General features: G+C 37.6%; 1 protein-coding gene across 4 annotated transcripts in view; it reads right to left on the reverse strand.

Annotated features, from left to right (window-relative positions):
• The window catches only part of PIBF1 (progesterone immunomodulatory binding factor 1), a 112,593-nt gene that overhangs the window by 94,967 nt on the left and 482 nt on the right, over window positions 1-17,144 (reverse strand). The window contains exons 1-5 of one of the 4 annotated variants that reach the window (XM_036392772.1): window positions 16,842-17,119; window positions 15,718-16,033; window positions 14,790-14,890; window positions 12,854-13,052; window positions 7,605-7,724 (exon numbers count right to left, since the gene is read on the reverse strand). In XM_036392772.1, coding sequence (XP_036248665.1) covers window positions 7,605-7,724; window positions 12,854-13,052; window positions 14,790-14,890; window positions 15,718-15,969 — 672 coding nt within the window. In that variant the 5' untranslated portion in view covers window positions 15,970-16,033; window positions 16,842-17,119. Of the gene's footprint in view, window positions 1-7,604; window positions 7,725-12,853; window positions 13,053-14,789; window positions 14,891-15,717; window positions 16,034-16,411; window positions 16,822-16,841; window positions 17,120-17,144 lie in introns of those variants that run through there. The other 3 variants (XM_036392520.1, XM_036392600.1, XM_036392688.1) reach the window with 3 other exon arrangements.

The following is a 17,144-nucleotide window of genomic DNA, read 5'->3' on the forward strand; positions in this document are numbered from 1 at the left end:
AAAAAAAGAGATAGGATGGTTTGTTCAGCAAGTTTAGCAACATCTGTCATTATCTGAAAGATTTCAGCCAGTTACTCCCAAATTGTAGCTATTGTATCTGGTAACCAATGTTTGCTGAAGAATATCATGGAAAGCTTTCGTGGAAGAAAAAATAAAATAAAATAAAATTGTTTACTTAATGGTCCATCAGCATTAATTTCCATTTCCCCCTCTTTTTCGTCCTCACATACTTTTACAGATTATTCTGAAAACCAAAACAACAAAAGCAAAGGAAGAGAGTATGCATCCTTTAAAATACTAGGTATTCCTTTTGAAGATCAACAGATTTCCTAATCACACTCATTCCCTCCAACTCTCCACAGGAATTTATACCTTAATGCCCAATCTAGATTCCATTTTTCAGTTTTCTACTACATAGGTACTTTTTTCACAAACTTATCTTTCTTACTTGTCCTAAATACTGTACTACTTAGCAATATATTCACAAGAACAAACAAAATAATAATGCTCATTCACTTATACAAGATAAAGCTGATGGACTACAAAAAGATTTGCTTGTTAAAAATTTGAGAATACTCCTGGGCATTTATATTTTTTCCATGTCCAGAAAACTGTTGAGTTCAGTTTTTTACTACTGTGATTGATAGCAAGGTCAATAATGGATGCTTGATTAACAATCATGCTATCTGGTTATTATGAATAGATATCACAATATTATTAACTGAAGGTGAGCACACCCTTAAGATGTCATTACTAAACCAAGCATTTAGCAATTACATAATATTACATTTATTTTGCAGTAAAAGACACTGTATGAGTACATAATTTTTCAACATTGCTGAAAGCTATGCTTTACACAGTTATAGGAGGATAACTGTATAGCTAATTTTCAATAGACAAGGGAAGTTTAGGGCAACAGCATATAAGGAGTATTGACAGAAGGACACTGATAAACTTCACAGACATCATTAGCTGAAACACTGACAGAATGCCTTCTTGAAAAAAACACACCTAAATATTTCTAAGACACTACAGAAAAGCTCCCTAATCTACTAGCCATATTTTACCTATTCTGTTGATAAAAAAAAAGAATATTTTGTTTTATATTTCACATACCTACTTATCTTCACTATTACTAAAATCACTTCAGGCCACAAATCACAAAAATCACAACATCCAGAAAGTTTTTATGAGGATTCTGCATGGTCTACCATTAAAAATACATCATGTAAAGACTTGATTGTTATTCATCCTAACACATACGGATATATATAATTTATGTTTACCCTAATCAATGAATATACATTAAGCCAACTAAAACTATGAAACACTCTCTTTAATCAGTTTACATGTCATTATTTATAAAGATGGCATTATTATAATGGTAGTCTCTGTCAGATATTTTTAAAAGGTGTGCACAAGCTAGCTAAAGTTTCAAATATGTACCATAATGGTGCAAGTACCCTGTTATCCAGTGCAAACATAATTCATCTTGCAACAGGAAATGTTGGTAATGCCACTTAACTTTTAAGTGCAAATTGAAAGATTAAATTCTTCAATTCTTCTGTGGATATTCCATGCCATTCTGCCATGCTGCAATTCACACACCCTTCACTGAGTGGGCTACTGAGGCTCCTACAGTATTATCTAGCTGAGAGCTAGAAGACAACTACCAAAAGTATAAAATTAAGTTGGTTAACCTCTGGAAAAAGTTGTCATAGACAGCTTTAAAGCCACAATTAACAGAATATCTAAATATCTGCAAAAACAGCTCCTTCTAATACTTGACACCTAAATTTACTTTTGAATTGTATTTAATAAATCAGTTATTAATGTCATGTAACAGTTATGTTAATGTCGTGTAACAGTATGGTAATTCCAGGGAAGGAGAGTTAAATTCTGCTTTGCAAAAGTGATTCTAAGACCTACCTAAATTAGACTGGTTTGTCATGTTTGTTTTTTTTTTAAGATTTAATATAATTCCTGAAGAAACACTAAGTATTGCACAGGACACTGCTTTTTATCTACCTATTCTTAAGGTGTCAAAGTACTATTTCAAACACATGAAGAAACATGACAAAGCAAGCTGATACCCAGTCTAGGCTGTAATAAGCTAACACACAAGACCCTCTGTGTGGTATGTGCATCTCCAGGTAGCACATACCCAAGCTTCTGCACTCCATAGCAATCCATCTTAAAGACATACAACCAAGCTGCCTGTGCTTAAGCAGAAGAAGCCTTGCTTTTTATGTGATGAAATTAAATTAGTTTCTGACGCTGTCCATATACACTGATTTTAAGATCTCTGCAATGGAACAGCTTTATCTTCAAAAGATAGGTTGAACATCTTGATGAACAGCTTTGTCCTGCTGCAGCAAAAAAGGGGCTTTTAGAAGAATCAAGATACAGAGCTCTTTCAAGGATAGAAAGGAGGTACTGAAAATAATACCAATAAATAATATTAAGTAAGCCCACAAACCTTAAAATAATTAAAGGACAAGCAGAACTTCCTTACACTGAATGTGATGGCCATAATACTCCAAACACCTCATGGCTTTTCTTCAGCCTCTTAATAATTTTTGCTTCTGCAGAGAGCAGAAACTCAGACTGATGAGATGGTTAAAACAAATGAAATACCAAACTTTTCCTGTGTGAGACAGATAGGCAACCACTGCCTAAAGAAATTCTTGACAGAGCTGCCTAAGAAACCCAGTGGTGGTGGTTTCTACAAGGCATAAGTCTGCTAAGAAGTGCTTTCATTTGGTTTACAAACACTGTCCACTGATGATGTTTCAAGCAAGAAGATTCTCAGCTTGCTGATCTGCACCACTTAAAACCCCAAACTCATAGAGAAACTAAAGATCTAGCGGCTAACCTCAGTTTAATGATATTAATCTTCACTGCTATCTTCAGTATGCAATGAGCAGCAGTTTACAGCAGTCACTGAAATAAACACCTATCTGAATTTTAAGTGTGAAATCCAGGTGACATACTTTTTGAACTAAGTTAGTGACACATAATACATGATAGGGATTAACTGATGTTTCAGAAAGCCTTTGGAGATAACAAGATAAATAGAAATGCAGGGAATAGATTAATCAGCCAATCAAGCAGAAGCAGCACAGACTTCCTTACACCATCTACAGAGAAGCCTGTAAAAGAAAGTGATCCTGCTTTTAAAAACCTTTTTTTTCAAACATCTGCATCTTTGAAGAATCATTTAAAAAAGCCAGCACTTTGTTCGTATCCTAAAGGCCCTAGACAAATGTAAAGCTACTGTACTATTGTGATGTGAAAACAATTCCCTCCAGTTATTTGGATGAGGTGCTGCTTCTTTGTAAAGATGACATTTTGCTTCAATTGTTTACATACTCTGCATTCAAAAATTACTGGTCAATACATTATTTATGGAATTGGAATGCAACTGCCCAAATGTCATGAAGAAGCTATACATAATTAATTAAACATCTCTTTAGTAACTTGCTATGATATTGGTACTCTGCTTGTAGATGGAAAATTGGTAATCTGATTGTAGACAGGTCACTATTTACCACTAAAAATTATAAACAAAAATGTTGAGCTACTCCAAAGTAGAGATACTCTGCAAGGAGCATATGAAAAGAATAGCTTTGGAATAAGTTCTTCTATAGCAAAAGAAATTGGAGGAATAAAAAGTTTATTTCTCTGGATTGGAGCTTACTAGAATTTTCAGTGAAATATTCTCAGGTGAAAAGGATCCTTGAGATCATTACAGAGCAGTATAACTAAACCATCTCGTACCTCTGAGCCACAGCTAGCAGTCAAAGCAAGCCATAGCTATGTAAGGAAAGAGTAGAAAGGTATTGGGTAGAAAAGGAAACTTTCACAGATATGAAACTTCCTTAAGTGTTGGAAATATTAAACTGCTGCCTCAAGCTCACAGTTACTGGTAGAGAATCGTCCTTGCAGCTGTTCTCCTGAACAATATTAACAATAGCAAAAAAAAAAAAAAAAAATAGGCACGCATTTCACCGAAGACCAAGACCTCATCTGCCTCAAGAGAGTTGTGGAGACCAAATGATCTATGCACTGCTTGAAAGAAGTGGTGTCAGGGGGCTGGGGAAGAGTTCTAGAGTGCAGATTTACAGATTTGCAAACTTTAGGAGAAACCTTAGGGATCCCAGTCCTTTTGGAGTAGCAACAACAGCTCAGTTTTCTAATATTCAGACACATCTAGTGCCAAGTGATCCTTTGAGTACAAAAGCTTAGTTTATTCTTTGAAGACTATAGATATGTTTTCCCTCCAGCTGGAAAACATTATCACAGAGAAAACTGTTAGTTATGTCTAGCAAAACCTGACAGCTACTAATCCTGATTCAGAGATGAAGTCTTAGAAAAGATCTTTGTCCTACACATAACCAGCTTTGTCTTTAGGATAACCACAGCTTTCAGATACTCTCATGCTATAAATTTTATTGCAAATCCTGAAGGCAACTTTATATAAAAAATAACTGAAGAAAAGGGAGCCCTGATAAAACTGTATCAATACCAAATTCCAGGAAAACATTGCCAAGAAACTCCCAGCCAGAAGAAGAAAGCAGTACTTAATCTTCTGGAGGTACAAAGGAAAGCAAGATTTCCTTCCCAGACACTCTCCCAGCCTTAAGAGATACCCACTAGTAGTAAATTACATCTGTTTGAGGGAAGGTTCTAACCACTTTGGAAACAAACAGCTCTGAAAATAGTAAACTGATGTTCAGCATGGGAATGCACACATCAGAAGCTGGTTTTATTTCTGGGAAGCTCCTGCTAATACACCACTATAGTTGGACTTCCTCCTCTATCTTTACCTCCAACGCTGGTGGTGCCAACATTATTTATACGTGAAGTACTGAGCAGGACTGTGAAAGGAGGACTAAAACAAGCCTGTACCCTACATTTAGTAACAAGTCAGTCAGCAGTAGAAGAACATGGCTTTCACCAGTTCCACTGCCTCCCCCTAGGCTGTGGCTGCTGTACCTGGAAGCAGAGGAAATGCACTGATCTAAATCACAGATGCACCAATTGTGTGCAGAGAGCCACTAATTTAGCTGTACAGCACAATCACTTACACTGATCGCTTTACAAACAGAAAGCAGAATAACAAACATCCTTTATCACACCACGTTCCAGTGCTAGGAATCAGTCTTCACAGGCCATTTTCTGCTACCTGTTGTCAGAAACAGCTCCCTGCCCTACTGGGCCTGTGTTACAGATTCAACAGCCCTTAAGGGCTAAGAGCAGCAGCACACCAAGCAAAGTTTATGAAGTTATAGGGTCAGCATGGTTGTCTTATATGATGAATTCATTTCACACTTAAATTCTCCTAAAGTTGACTTCACCTCTTAAGTTCAAATTTTCCTTAAAACTTTTTCAGTTCTTGGTTGGCTAGATAATCTTTCCTATGAATCTAGAACAAACCATCTCACATTTCTTATTACTTCATTTCAGGGTGAATGTATAAAACCTGCTCTAACCTGGTCTGTCAGCCACAAACAACCAGAAAAGCCAGCATAATCCTCCTCCCCCAAGTTCTGGCCTAAGCATATTTTTTTGCTCCTTTCTATGTCCCAATAAAGGGAAGAAACCTGTGTTGAAACTCATGAAGAAGAGTCTTAATTTATCTTGAAAGAGTAGAAAAAAAGAAGGAATTCTTACTGTAGGAAGTAGGTTATTCTCACTCAAGAAAAAACCCAAAAAACAATTGTCTTATCTTCAGTGATGACTGTATTTCAAACTTCTGTACTACTGGTTTCCTAAAGAAGTTTTAAACTCAGAACAGACTTTGTTGATAAATTACACAAAAAATAGAAATATTCCAATGATTAGAGAAAACTTAAAATTTACAGAATACTGTATGGAAACCCAGAAGAGGATTTGCACAGTATAAATTATTAAATAACAGGCAAGAAACTTCAGCAACTATATTTCATGTACCTGGGAAAACAAGAACTACTGGAAAAAAAAAAAATCCAGTAAAAGAGTGTAAGAGCTTACAGAAGGCTCTGAACAAAACTTTATTTCCTAGTGATAAAATTCCTTGCAAAAAAGCTTGACCTTAGTGAAGACCTCAAAAAAGTTACCCCAGCAGTACACCTTCAAATCACTTTTTCATAAACTGCAAGAGATGTATAGGTACGTTAGCTCCTGTGCAGCAAGCACATCAGAAATTCTAAAATACCCTTACACCCTGATGATGCTCCTCTTACCTTATATTCTGAGGTACCTTGTTGCAGTGACTCTCGGGTAAAACTTGAACCTGCCAGAATCAGAAGAGAGACTCTCAAGCCTCTCCATAAAAGAAAAGCACAGCGCACTTCGAACTTAGAGAAATGCATCAGTGGGAAAGGTGGATACTGCCACCATGTGGTGCAAAAAGAGCAAAATTACAAGCCTATATCAAAGAAAGATCAATGTCCCAAGAAAATTGTTTCTAGCACAACTTTAATTATTGTTATCGACTGTCTTGTTAATTTGCTTCAGCAGAAGTAATAGATGTCCGTCAAATCTCAAAGGCTGCAATCCTCCTATACAATTTTATTAAATCAAAGCACATTAAATGTACAGTGAAGGAAAAAGCTTATGCAAGACAAAAATTAACAGGATTAGTTTAATCTCAATTATGACCAGAGATGGTGACACAGAATAATGCTGAAGCACATAAATGCATAAATTTTATTGACTACTTTCTCTAAGTCAATCAGAATGAGAAATGAAAGTAAATGAATTTCACAAGATAAACTTATATAAAGAATTTCCCCTTACACCTGATTATTCCATAAGCAAATTTCACAGGGAAAAAAAGGTAGTAACTAAAACATATTCTGAGAAGTAGTAAAATGACAGTGTCATTTAAGTCTCTGCTAGCCATGACCTGGATAAATATACTCTGAGTCCCTGAAACTGTTGTCCCAACTCCAGACTCATGCAGAACTAAGTTATAATACAAATCACCCTAGCTATATGCATACCAAGCATAATATAAATATTGATAAACACATCAGAAAAACCATACTTCTTATACTATTTCAATTCCTTAGCTCTTTAAAAATAAAAATTTAAAATATTTATATACTTTATTTCTCTACTTCTGGTGTTTGTATCTTACATGAAATCGAATTATCGTTTTCTTTAGTATAGAAACAAATACAAAAATTAAAATACAAAGAATTGGAAAGCATAACAGAGAAGATGCAACTCCAAAGAACTTTAAAAAATACAAAGTACTACCAAGACATCCCCATCTCAAAGACCATACACTGAACCACCACAGTGTCTTCAGCTGCTGCTGGGCAGATCCCCTGTCCAGCATCCCCACCCTGAAATCTTGCCCTCAGAAAGCACAACACAGCTGGTAAGAGACTGCCTGAACAGTCTCATGAGCAAATCCTGCAGGGTAGCCATAGCATCAGCTTAGCTGTTATACAAGGATGCATATAGGTTATTTCCTTTTTCCCTTGCAGTAATTTTTACACAGCATAAAAGCTTTTTATCTTATACACAAAGAATGATTTGGAGAATGAGATTTTCACAATGTATGTATTCACAGTTTCTGAACTGAGATAACATAACTAAGGAGCACAGACCTCTGTCAGACACTTCAGTTGGGATCTGTACCCACTTAGTTCTTCTATCAGACTCTCCTTTTTCATCTGTAGATCACTCAGCTCTCTTCTTAAGGAATGGACTACTTCATAGAACTGCACCTAGAAGAACAAGACAGATATTCAAAGTTGAAACTAGCAAATTGCAACTGCAAAACTACAAACCTGAAAACACATCAGCTCAACACCTTATGACAATAATGACTAAATAATATTTCTAGGGCATGCCATAAAGTAAAGGTTATATTGCTGTACAATTAAGGCAGCTTACACTCAGGCAGATCAACCAAAAAAATACAGTTTCTAATGCACACATGGCCTCATGCACCTCCTTGTGCCAAACCAAGAGCCTATTTGATTAACAGTCAAAAAAAAACCCCAAAAAAACACAAAACCAACCAAAACCCCAAACAAACCCAAAATCTATTCAGTAGTAACCAACTTTACTTGCTAATTTCCCTCAAGACAATATAATTTTTTATGGGGTGGGTAGAAATTGAGAGATTTGATTTGTTTTGTTTTCTGCCAGCTCAGCGTGCTGAGTTTGCACCAAGAAAAATGCAAGAGTAAGCAAGCATGGAGCAGGAACAGCACATAACCAGGAAGAACCATGACACCCCCTCCACACACACCTCCAGCAATAAGTTGATGGTATAGGGATTCAATTGCATCAGGAAACTAAGGCTCTGAAAGACTTGACTCTGCTAAATTAACACCAAAAACATCCAACCTTCTAACAGAACTAAAAAAATTTTAAAGTCTGTAACGCATACTCCTCTCTCTCTTCCCCCACACTAGTCATAGGCCTGTCTCAGGCAAGCAAGTCTCACATCCATAAAACCTTTTCAGAACTTCTCTTCTGATCAAGAAAAAAGACTAGAAAATAGAGTAGTAAAACCACAAAGCCAGTATTAAAAAACAAAAAGAGACAAAACAAAGAAGAAGGAGCTTTTTTGATATACGCCCACACGCACGTACACAGAGGTTATTATTCCCAGATTAACTCGATACCTTAAAATGTTGCATTTGGGGGTGTGTGTGAAAAGAATTAAAAAGTAGGCACCGCTTTCATGCAAAAGCTATTGCATGCCCTCCATCCCTAATGCTTTCTTTGATATATGATTAAAGAAATACAGACAAGAAAGCACAGTTTAAGTAAGCATTCAAAAGCAAGCTGTATTGCACTTCCATGCAAAAGGAAGACAGATCTCTGTTTTGCTACCTGTAAACAGCAGAAGACAAAGAAAAGTTCCAGGTATATTTCATATAATTGACAGCATACAATTCTAAAAACCCAGAAGCCATAGAAATTTGCAATGTAAACACAGGTGTAGTATGCTTTATATAATAAGGCAAGTGTGCAACATGACTGAAAGATTAGTATTTTTAACTGTAACATCTGATGATTCAATTGGTTATTTCTTAAGAAAAAAGTAACCTTGATTATCACTAATTTATAATCATTTAAAGCATCGTGGTTTTTTTTTAAAAAACACACCTTCTTTTCCAGTAAGTTCTTTTATTTTTACTGCAATATCCCTAGAAACCTAGGAGACTTGGGCTATCACACCACAACTATTTCCCAAAACACAATAACCCTAAAACAGATTTCCCAGTAGAAACCAAGATTACATGGGATACAGGTATCAAGGATAAATGTATTTACACAGCCTTCCCAAGAAAAGATCATTGCACGGTAATAAGTGGAAATGAATGCAGCAGATGAGGCTGAGGTTTTAGCAGTTCAACTGTTGCTGCTATTTAGCTGGTTTGATAGCCAATAAACATTCATGCAACCCAGCAGTCAGAGCACACACTGCCTGTTGCCAATTCAATACAGCAGAAACTAAACTTACTCTAAAAGGGATTTTAGAAACAACTGTGCATCTTAAAAATCAGAAATTTATATTGGTGTGCTGTCAACAATTACCACTTTCTAGGCAATTTTTAAAAAACTCTCAGCCTGTGCCCACCACTTTTTATGGACAATCAGAATAAAGTAAAAATGGGTGGGTACGGAGGTTGAAAAAGTTGGCTCCTGTTAATTGAAGTTCTGTGAAAACAGTTGCATCAGTTAACTGCCTTCTTAAACAAACAACAACTGAGCTGCAGTTAGCAAAATTATATACCTGAAAGACATGGCAATTAAAATCAGTTAAACAGAACTTGCAGAAACCTTTTTTAAAAAATTTGCTGAAAATTTTTTACAGTGGAATACACAAGAGGTTCACTTTACTGAACAAACTGAACTGGTCCTTGGCAGCTAAACTATTTAACAGCCTGAAGTACTTTCAATTTCACACATACCATTTCTAAAAACATCCCAGGAATGACAAAACAAAAATCTGAATTTTTACACTAAGTTCAAAACAAAAAAACTATGATTTTAAAAGAAAGATGTGCAAAGTACAGTTTTTCAGTTGTCATCATTAGCATTAAACATTACTTAGGTTTTGTTCTACCATGTCACTATTGCACCCCTTTGTGGAAGAACAGTGAAAAACATCTCACATTTGCTTTAACAGTATCTCTATATACAAAGTCTGCATTTAAGTTCTTCCTCCTGTTTGTCCAGTAGACCTGGTGTCAAATAAAGTCTAAGCATTATATACATGTTTACTTTAGAACTGATAAAAAGAAAAAACAAGTCTGAAAATTTCCTGCTCAACTTGTCTAAGCAGGACCCTTTCTCAATAAGGAAAATTCTACCCTTATATCACTGGGCTATATTATTAGTCTGCACACAGATCTGGAGTCTATAGTAGAGGAAATGCATTGTATTTGAATATCTGTATAGAGGCTTTGCCCCAGAGGTCCCGGTTGTCCTTGATGGGCTGCAGCTGTGACCAATGAAGATAACTGGGATAAAAGGGGGTGGGATAGCCAATCAGGGAGAGCCTTGGAGGAGCCCTGACCTGAGAGAGGACAGCATGCAGCAGAAGGAGTCAGTGAAGATCTGCAGCCATGAAAATACACCAAAGAGGTATGGACTTTAGAAGTCTGAGATTATCATTCTGAGACTCTAGAGAAATAATAGAAGAACAACAGGAGTCAGAAATTTTAACTGCCTATAAATGCCCAACTTCTCCTTAGGCAAGCAAAGCAGGAAACAGTATTCCCTTCCAACTCCTTTCCCCAGCCTTTGGGAGCCAAATGGATGCACAGACAGGATGTGCAAAACAGTTCTGTAGCCTCCCAGCATCAACATAACTTGAAGTAAAGATAAACAACCACCAAGCTTAACTGATACTTTTAGGTTCACACTAATCCTCTGCTAAAAGTAGTTGAAAAAAGCAGAAAATAGCAATTTACTACAATACATCTTTAGAATGCCTTATCCAGAAAAAGAAAAGATTTAAAAATTACTTCTTCAAAAGAAAAAGTAATGTGTTAAGAAGAGAGGAGCTTCACGTAGCATTTAAGTAAAGGAATTTTTGTCACAGATAAAAATAACATTAACTGGTTGAACACAAGAGTTAAAGAACAGAAGGTTAAAGGTAGAAGGTGGCTGCTATTCATCTCTCTTACTTCACATCTTTCTGACAGCCATTTTCTACTCACAAATTAAATCTAAATTGTGCTGTGACAGCTTCACTTAAAGCAGTTGACAAGGTTACTAACTCCTGGTAGCTATCCTGCCTGGCTACAGAGTCTTTTGTACTGACTGTCAATCAATTCCTGGAGTCCTGAACCTCCTGCACACCAATTTCAATAGCTCCACTGACATGGATTTCAGTTTCTGTTAAAAGTCTGGTTTATTCAACCATGGTGATACAGGAATCAGCAACACCCTGTCAAATACTTTTGCAGAGGGCAGTGGGTACAGCAGACAGCTAGGTGCTGATAATCTAACAGTAACCAAGCTATATGTTCTTGTTTATCCCACAAAGCCTTATGATTTTCCTAGCACTTTCAAAAGCCCAGCTTTTTAAAAAGCTGGTGAGAATTTTTACTTCTCTGTACATATCTAGAGCACAGTAAAGTATGACTTTGATCTGGAGAATTCATTCATGTAGCATTTATACCTCAACAAATGTACTAAGGTTTTTAACATTTACAGCTTCCTTAATAACAAGCTCTACAGATAAGTATCATGCTAATATTTTGATGAATTAAGGCTTATATGTCTAAATCTTCTTCATTCTCATAAGTCAGCTGGGATGCTCTGGATATATCCCACAGGCTTTGTATTGCAAACAAGAGTACACTGTGGCCTCTTCACATACTCACAAGCCATAATTAACATATTAAATCAAGAAAATGAATCCTAAAGCGTACTTTAAGGTACACTTTGTCTCCTGCATTTAGTCAAATAGGAAAGGGACATATGGAAAGCGTAAGAGAAAAGTAAGGTATATTTGCAAGTGCAATCCCAGCTTGTGGTTCTGGCAAACCAAGTATCAAATTCCTTTTTTCAGCCTGCTGTATTTCATATCATTAATGTGTGCTCACATTTTAAGTGCAACATGCCATCTACTTAAACTCCTTAAAATATGTCAGCAGTTCTACTCTCTTTCAAGACAACAGACTCAGGGATTAAAAGGTTCCTCTCTTTACTGGAACCCAGTCCTAACAGACTGATCCAGAAACACATCTCCCTCTGAAGGTCCTTTATTTCTAGTTGGAGATTAAAAAACCACAACCCACCATAATTTACAGCTTGGGATGGGTTGAGCCTGCCCAGCAGCCTATATATAGAGAGGAGAAAGTGAGAAGAATGAAACAAAAGCAAGAAAACTCAGGTGTCAAGTTTTCTAAACAATTACTGAAGGAGAGAGAGATGAGCTTAAAAAGTAAAAAATAAAGAAAAAAGAAAAGAACTCATCACCTCACAGAAACTGGGGAAACTGATCAAAACTGATAACCAGCCAGTCCCTGAGTAATAACCACCCCACTCCCCCCACATTCTCTTTGTTCCTATACCTCCTATTTATGCTGCTATGACATTTTATGGTATGGAATATTACCTTGGCCAATTTGAGTCAGCTGTCCAGCTGTGTCCCCTATCAATCTCCTGACCATTCATAGCTTGCTGGGGCAGGGGGGGACAGAATGGGGAAAAAGGAAAACCTTGATGTGGTGCAAGCACATCCAGCAATAGCCAAAACACTGTTTCAGCCCCCAGTGCAAAGCACAGCAAGATTCAGACTGCTAAGAAGAAAGTCAACTCTGTCCCAGCCAGATCCAAGATACAGGTTATATTTTAAAGCAGTGCAAAACCCAATACTTACTGAAACATATTCAGGGATAGAAAGCTGATCTTCAGGAAGAGACTTTAGCTTCTCATAGCATTCATCTGTTAATTCCAAGTCTCGCAAGCTACGACGGATATCTCCTGCCCTCTCTCTCAACTGATAATTTGTTTCCTCCAGTTGCTTCTGTCTCAATAGAATAGTTTCCATTTCTTGCTTCATTAGAGCCTGATGTTTCCTTCAAGAAAACAGAAGATACCAAGTAATGAGTAACACAAGTGACAAAGCTTCACAAGACCCTGGCAAAGAAGGGAGTTCTGCTCATTTTGTAGAGGGAAAAATTTACAAAGATTGAGTAAGTAGTGCCAGAATGTATATCACCGTGGTTAAACAGTCATATCAGATACAGTATACATAAAAATCCAGGAAATTTATAGTCATTGAAAACACAAAGCTGAGTCTGAGGATAGACAATCTCCACATATGCTGACTTGAATTTACAAACTAAACTTAATTTACGAATTAAAAGGTTAAAACCATGAAAAAGTAGAATCTTTTTCCACACAAACCCGAAGGAGTTGGGAAATCACTTGAACTCGGGTCTTACCAAGTTTCAGCACAGGCACAGTCATACCATCCCTTAATTTTCTAACCACTGTAATATACAAAGTTGGAGTCCTTTATTAAAAAAAAAAACAACCAAACAGCAACAAAACAACCACTACTAAAATAGAACAAGCAACCTTACAACACTGTACTTCTATTATCATCAGTGATAAGGTTTTATACAGCAAGAGAAACTGCTTATCAGTTCATGATGTTTAGACGTGTTTATTTTCTTTAAATCAAAGGCAACTTTTTTTTATTTTTAGCTACAACTCTTGAAAACATGGTCATTTCTGCATTATTTAAAAAGGAATAGAAAAATATCAGCTAGTACTACAAGGCAACATCTATCCCACTGGCAGGGTACAGGTAACAGAAAGTCTGAGGTCATCAAAGGAATCACGCAAGGACACACTCCATGGTGAGTACAATTCTATTACGTGAGGATGAAAAGTTAAGTAAAAGACTGACAAGAAAACTAATGAAAAGATTGGGAAAAGTAGTTTAACTTTTTTATGCCTATTAATAACAGTTTGCACATCAGTACCTTTTTACTGAGCACTCCTTAGATAACTCAGGTATGGCCAGCATAAAAATATTCCCCTCTGGTGCATCTAAGCATACAGAGTGACAAATGTTTTTCTGACCATAAGCTGCTCTCAGTTGAAAGACTTTGCTGGAACTAATCTCAGGTCTGGCTCCACATCTCTATATCTGTTCTAGCCTCACTACAGAATAGGATTTGGAAGTAGTCACATCCTGTAAGCTCTGCTTTAACATGAGACCATGTAAGTAATGCTCTTCTTTCACAGGTGTGGAAATTCACACTTCACGCGTAACTGACAAAGTGGTTTGAGAAGCCTGATAGCCAGTCTATTTTTCAGGTTAACTCCAAACATTTCAGAACAACATGGAAAGTGAGTTTCTACATCATCAGCTGAAAGCATTTCTGACAAATAGGAAGTACTAATGGGAAAAGCTAAACATTACACACTTACCTTTCCCAAGTCTTCTATGCTACATTTATTAAAAATTCTGTTTAAACTGATGGAAAGTCTGTCACCTCTGCCTAGTCGTTTTGCTCTTTATTGGTTTTAAGAACACTTTTACTACCTCTTCCTACTAAATTTTGAATTTAGGTAAAATAAAACCAAGCCTACAAACTTCAGCTAGTGAGAATTGATTTCTAATTTACTTATATCTAAATTAAATATGTACATTCAATTTTAGAATTAAAATACTAATGTAATCTGCAAAAGAAATCCTATTCCTGCAACTAGTAATTATCTGTTTCTAACTTATTTACACAGACTCAAATTAATTCACAAATTTGTTAAAGATGAAGTTCTTAATTGTACTTCCCCCATACCTGGCATCTTCTTGCTGTAATGCCAACTGACTATCCAGTCGTAAAGACAACAGCTGCTTTTGATGGATTGCATCATTAAGCTTCTCCTCTAGCTCCTCAATCTAAATATAAAGAATGTGAGTGAGTATAAAACAAAATAAGTTACCATAATAATTTTTTAAAAATTATTTTGCAAAAAGAACAAGTTGAAATAAAAATATGAAGATCCCAATGCTGTGGGCAGTGCAATAATGGCAGTCTAACAAGACCTCTAAATACACTAGGGCTTCAGGATATGATATGGACTTTGTCCCAGTGATCTAAAAATAAAAAAAGGGCTTAGTTCCTAAATGGCTATTTGTTCAACTAATTTCAAGTTAGGCTTAAACTCTGAGTAGAAAGCCAATAAAAAGCAGTTGGCATATAGTATGATGTAAAAATGAACTGCACACAAATGTGGCAATGTTTTTACACCTTTCTGAATTTCATGCATCTTCGTGCAAGCTGTACACAACAGAATCTACTGTTAGCATGTTGGTATACTCCATCCCTATCTTCATTAACAAAGCCCTGAAGAGTATTCAGATCACCTTTTCTAGTACTCCACAAGTTCAGGTTCAAAGCCCTGCTATGCTACTAACAGGAGTGACAAAGTTCATCATTTCTGAAAGAAAACAGGTGTTTTTCCTTTCTGTTTAGGAAAGGTAAAACTAATTAAATCCTCCCTTACTTATAAGTAAAATGACTTAGTCAGTGAAGCTTTCTATATCTTTGTTTCCCCTTCTTCTCATGAAAGAACCCAGAACACACCAAGAAAATCCCCAAACCAACTAAGTAGATCTCCATCATTTCATTCAAATAAATTCTTTTCAGAAGTTTCTATCATACTCTAAAAGCACCAAAATAATAAAAAAAAAGATTATATAATGAAAGGAGAAAGACTACTTACCTTGGTCAGATATTCAACTTTCAAGTTGTCAATCATCAGGTTTTTTTGTGACAATTCTATTTTAAGCAGCTGAAGATTATGGAGCAACTCCTTCCGTTCAATCAGCTGCTTAGTGATTTTTACAGTACCTACTCTCTCCTCAGAGGAAGAAACATCATCGGTTGGTACTGTGGTTTCCAAGCTGATATCCTCAGATTCCAAGGAGCTAGAAATGTTTACTTTCTTGATTACCTTAGAGCTTTTATGTGACATTTTCTCCCACTATTTACAAAGCTTTTTTAAGCTATACTTTGAGATGAGCCTCCTGAAGAATCAACTGCAGGAAACAAAACAATTAAATGAAGTGTCATTATGAAAAACTAACCACCACATTAGACCACTAAGCAAGCAATGCTTCTCAGTAGCACATGAACTTCTTTTTTTCACCCAAGAAAAACACTTTGAGAAGCTCTGGAGGGCTGCTGCCTGAGGACCCTCTTCATGAACAATCATTATCAAGCGTTTTGACTGCAATAACCCGAATATCAGTGTAAATACCAGTGTGAATCTAGCTTACTAGCATGCTGCTATAGTTAAAGATAGATATGCACGTTGTCAAAACCACATGCACTGAAACTCCCGGAGCCTATTAGGCATATACAGTGCCCTATAAGAGGCATCACACGACTTACTGGAGAAAATGATAAAGGAATACCTTGATCACAGAATCCTATAGGTTGGAAACGACCTCCGAGATCATCGTGTCCAACCTATGACGTGTAGGTACAATCCCCTCAACTCCACCATGGTACTCAGTGCCACGTTCAGTCTTTCCTTAAGCACTTCCAGCGATGGTGACTCCACCACCTCCCTTGGCAGCGCATTCCAATGCCTAATCACCCTGTCTAGAAAATCCACCAAATGTCCAGCCTTACACTCCCCTGGAGCAGCTTGAGGCTTTGTCCTCTTATCCTACGGCTGGGTGCCTGGGAGGAGAGCCCGGGCCCGACCTAGCTACGAGCTCCTTCCAAACCTCGCCGGCCTTCGCCTTCTCAGCAGCAGCAGCACTGCGCTTCCCAGGCTCCTTGAGCCAGCAGCCGCCCGGGCTTTTACAACCACCTGGCACAGACCACGGCGCTACTTACAGACGGCGCTGCTCAGAGCCCAGCAGGGAGAGGAGACGCCGCGCTCGGAGCCCGGGCCAGCGACAGCCGGGCTGCCCTCCCGGGGGCGCCACCACCGCCTTCCTTCCCCACGGCAGCCGGGGGCAGCTCGGGAAGAGGGAATAGTGTTGGTCCCGCAGGATGCGCGGAGCTGTGGAAGGCAGCGGGCAGGTGCCCCAGCGATAACTCGGCAGCGGCGGGGTTGGGGAGCAGCAGCCCGGCTGGGCCGCTCCTGGGGTCGGTCCCACACACCCCGGGCAGCGGCGGCACGGCAGGCGCGCGCGC

Source organism: Molothrus ater, chromosome 2 (assembly GCF_012460135.2).
Source record: "Molothrus ater isolate BHLD 08-10-18 breed brown headed cowbird chromosome 2, BPBGC_Mater_1.1, whole genome shotgun sequence".
NCBI classification, from domain to species: Eukaryota; Metazoa; Chordata; class Aves; order Passeriformes; family Icteridae; genus Molothrus; species Molothrus ater.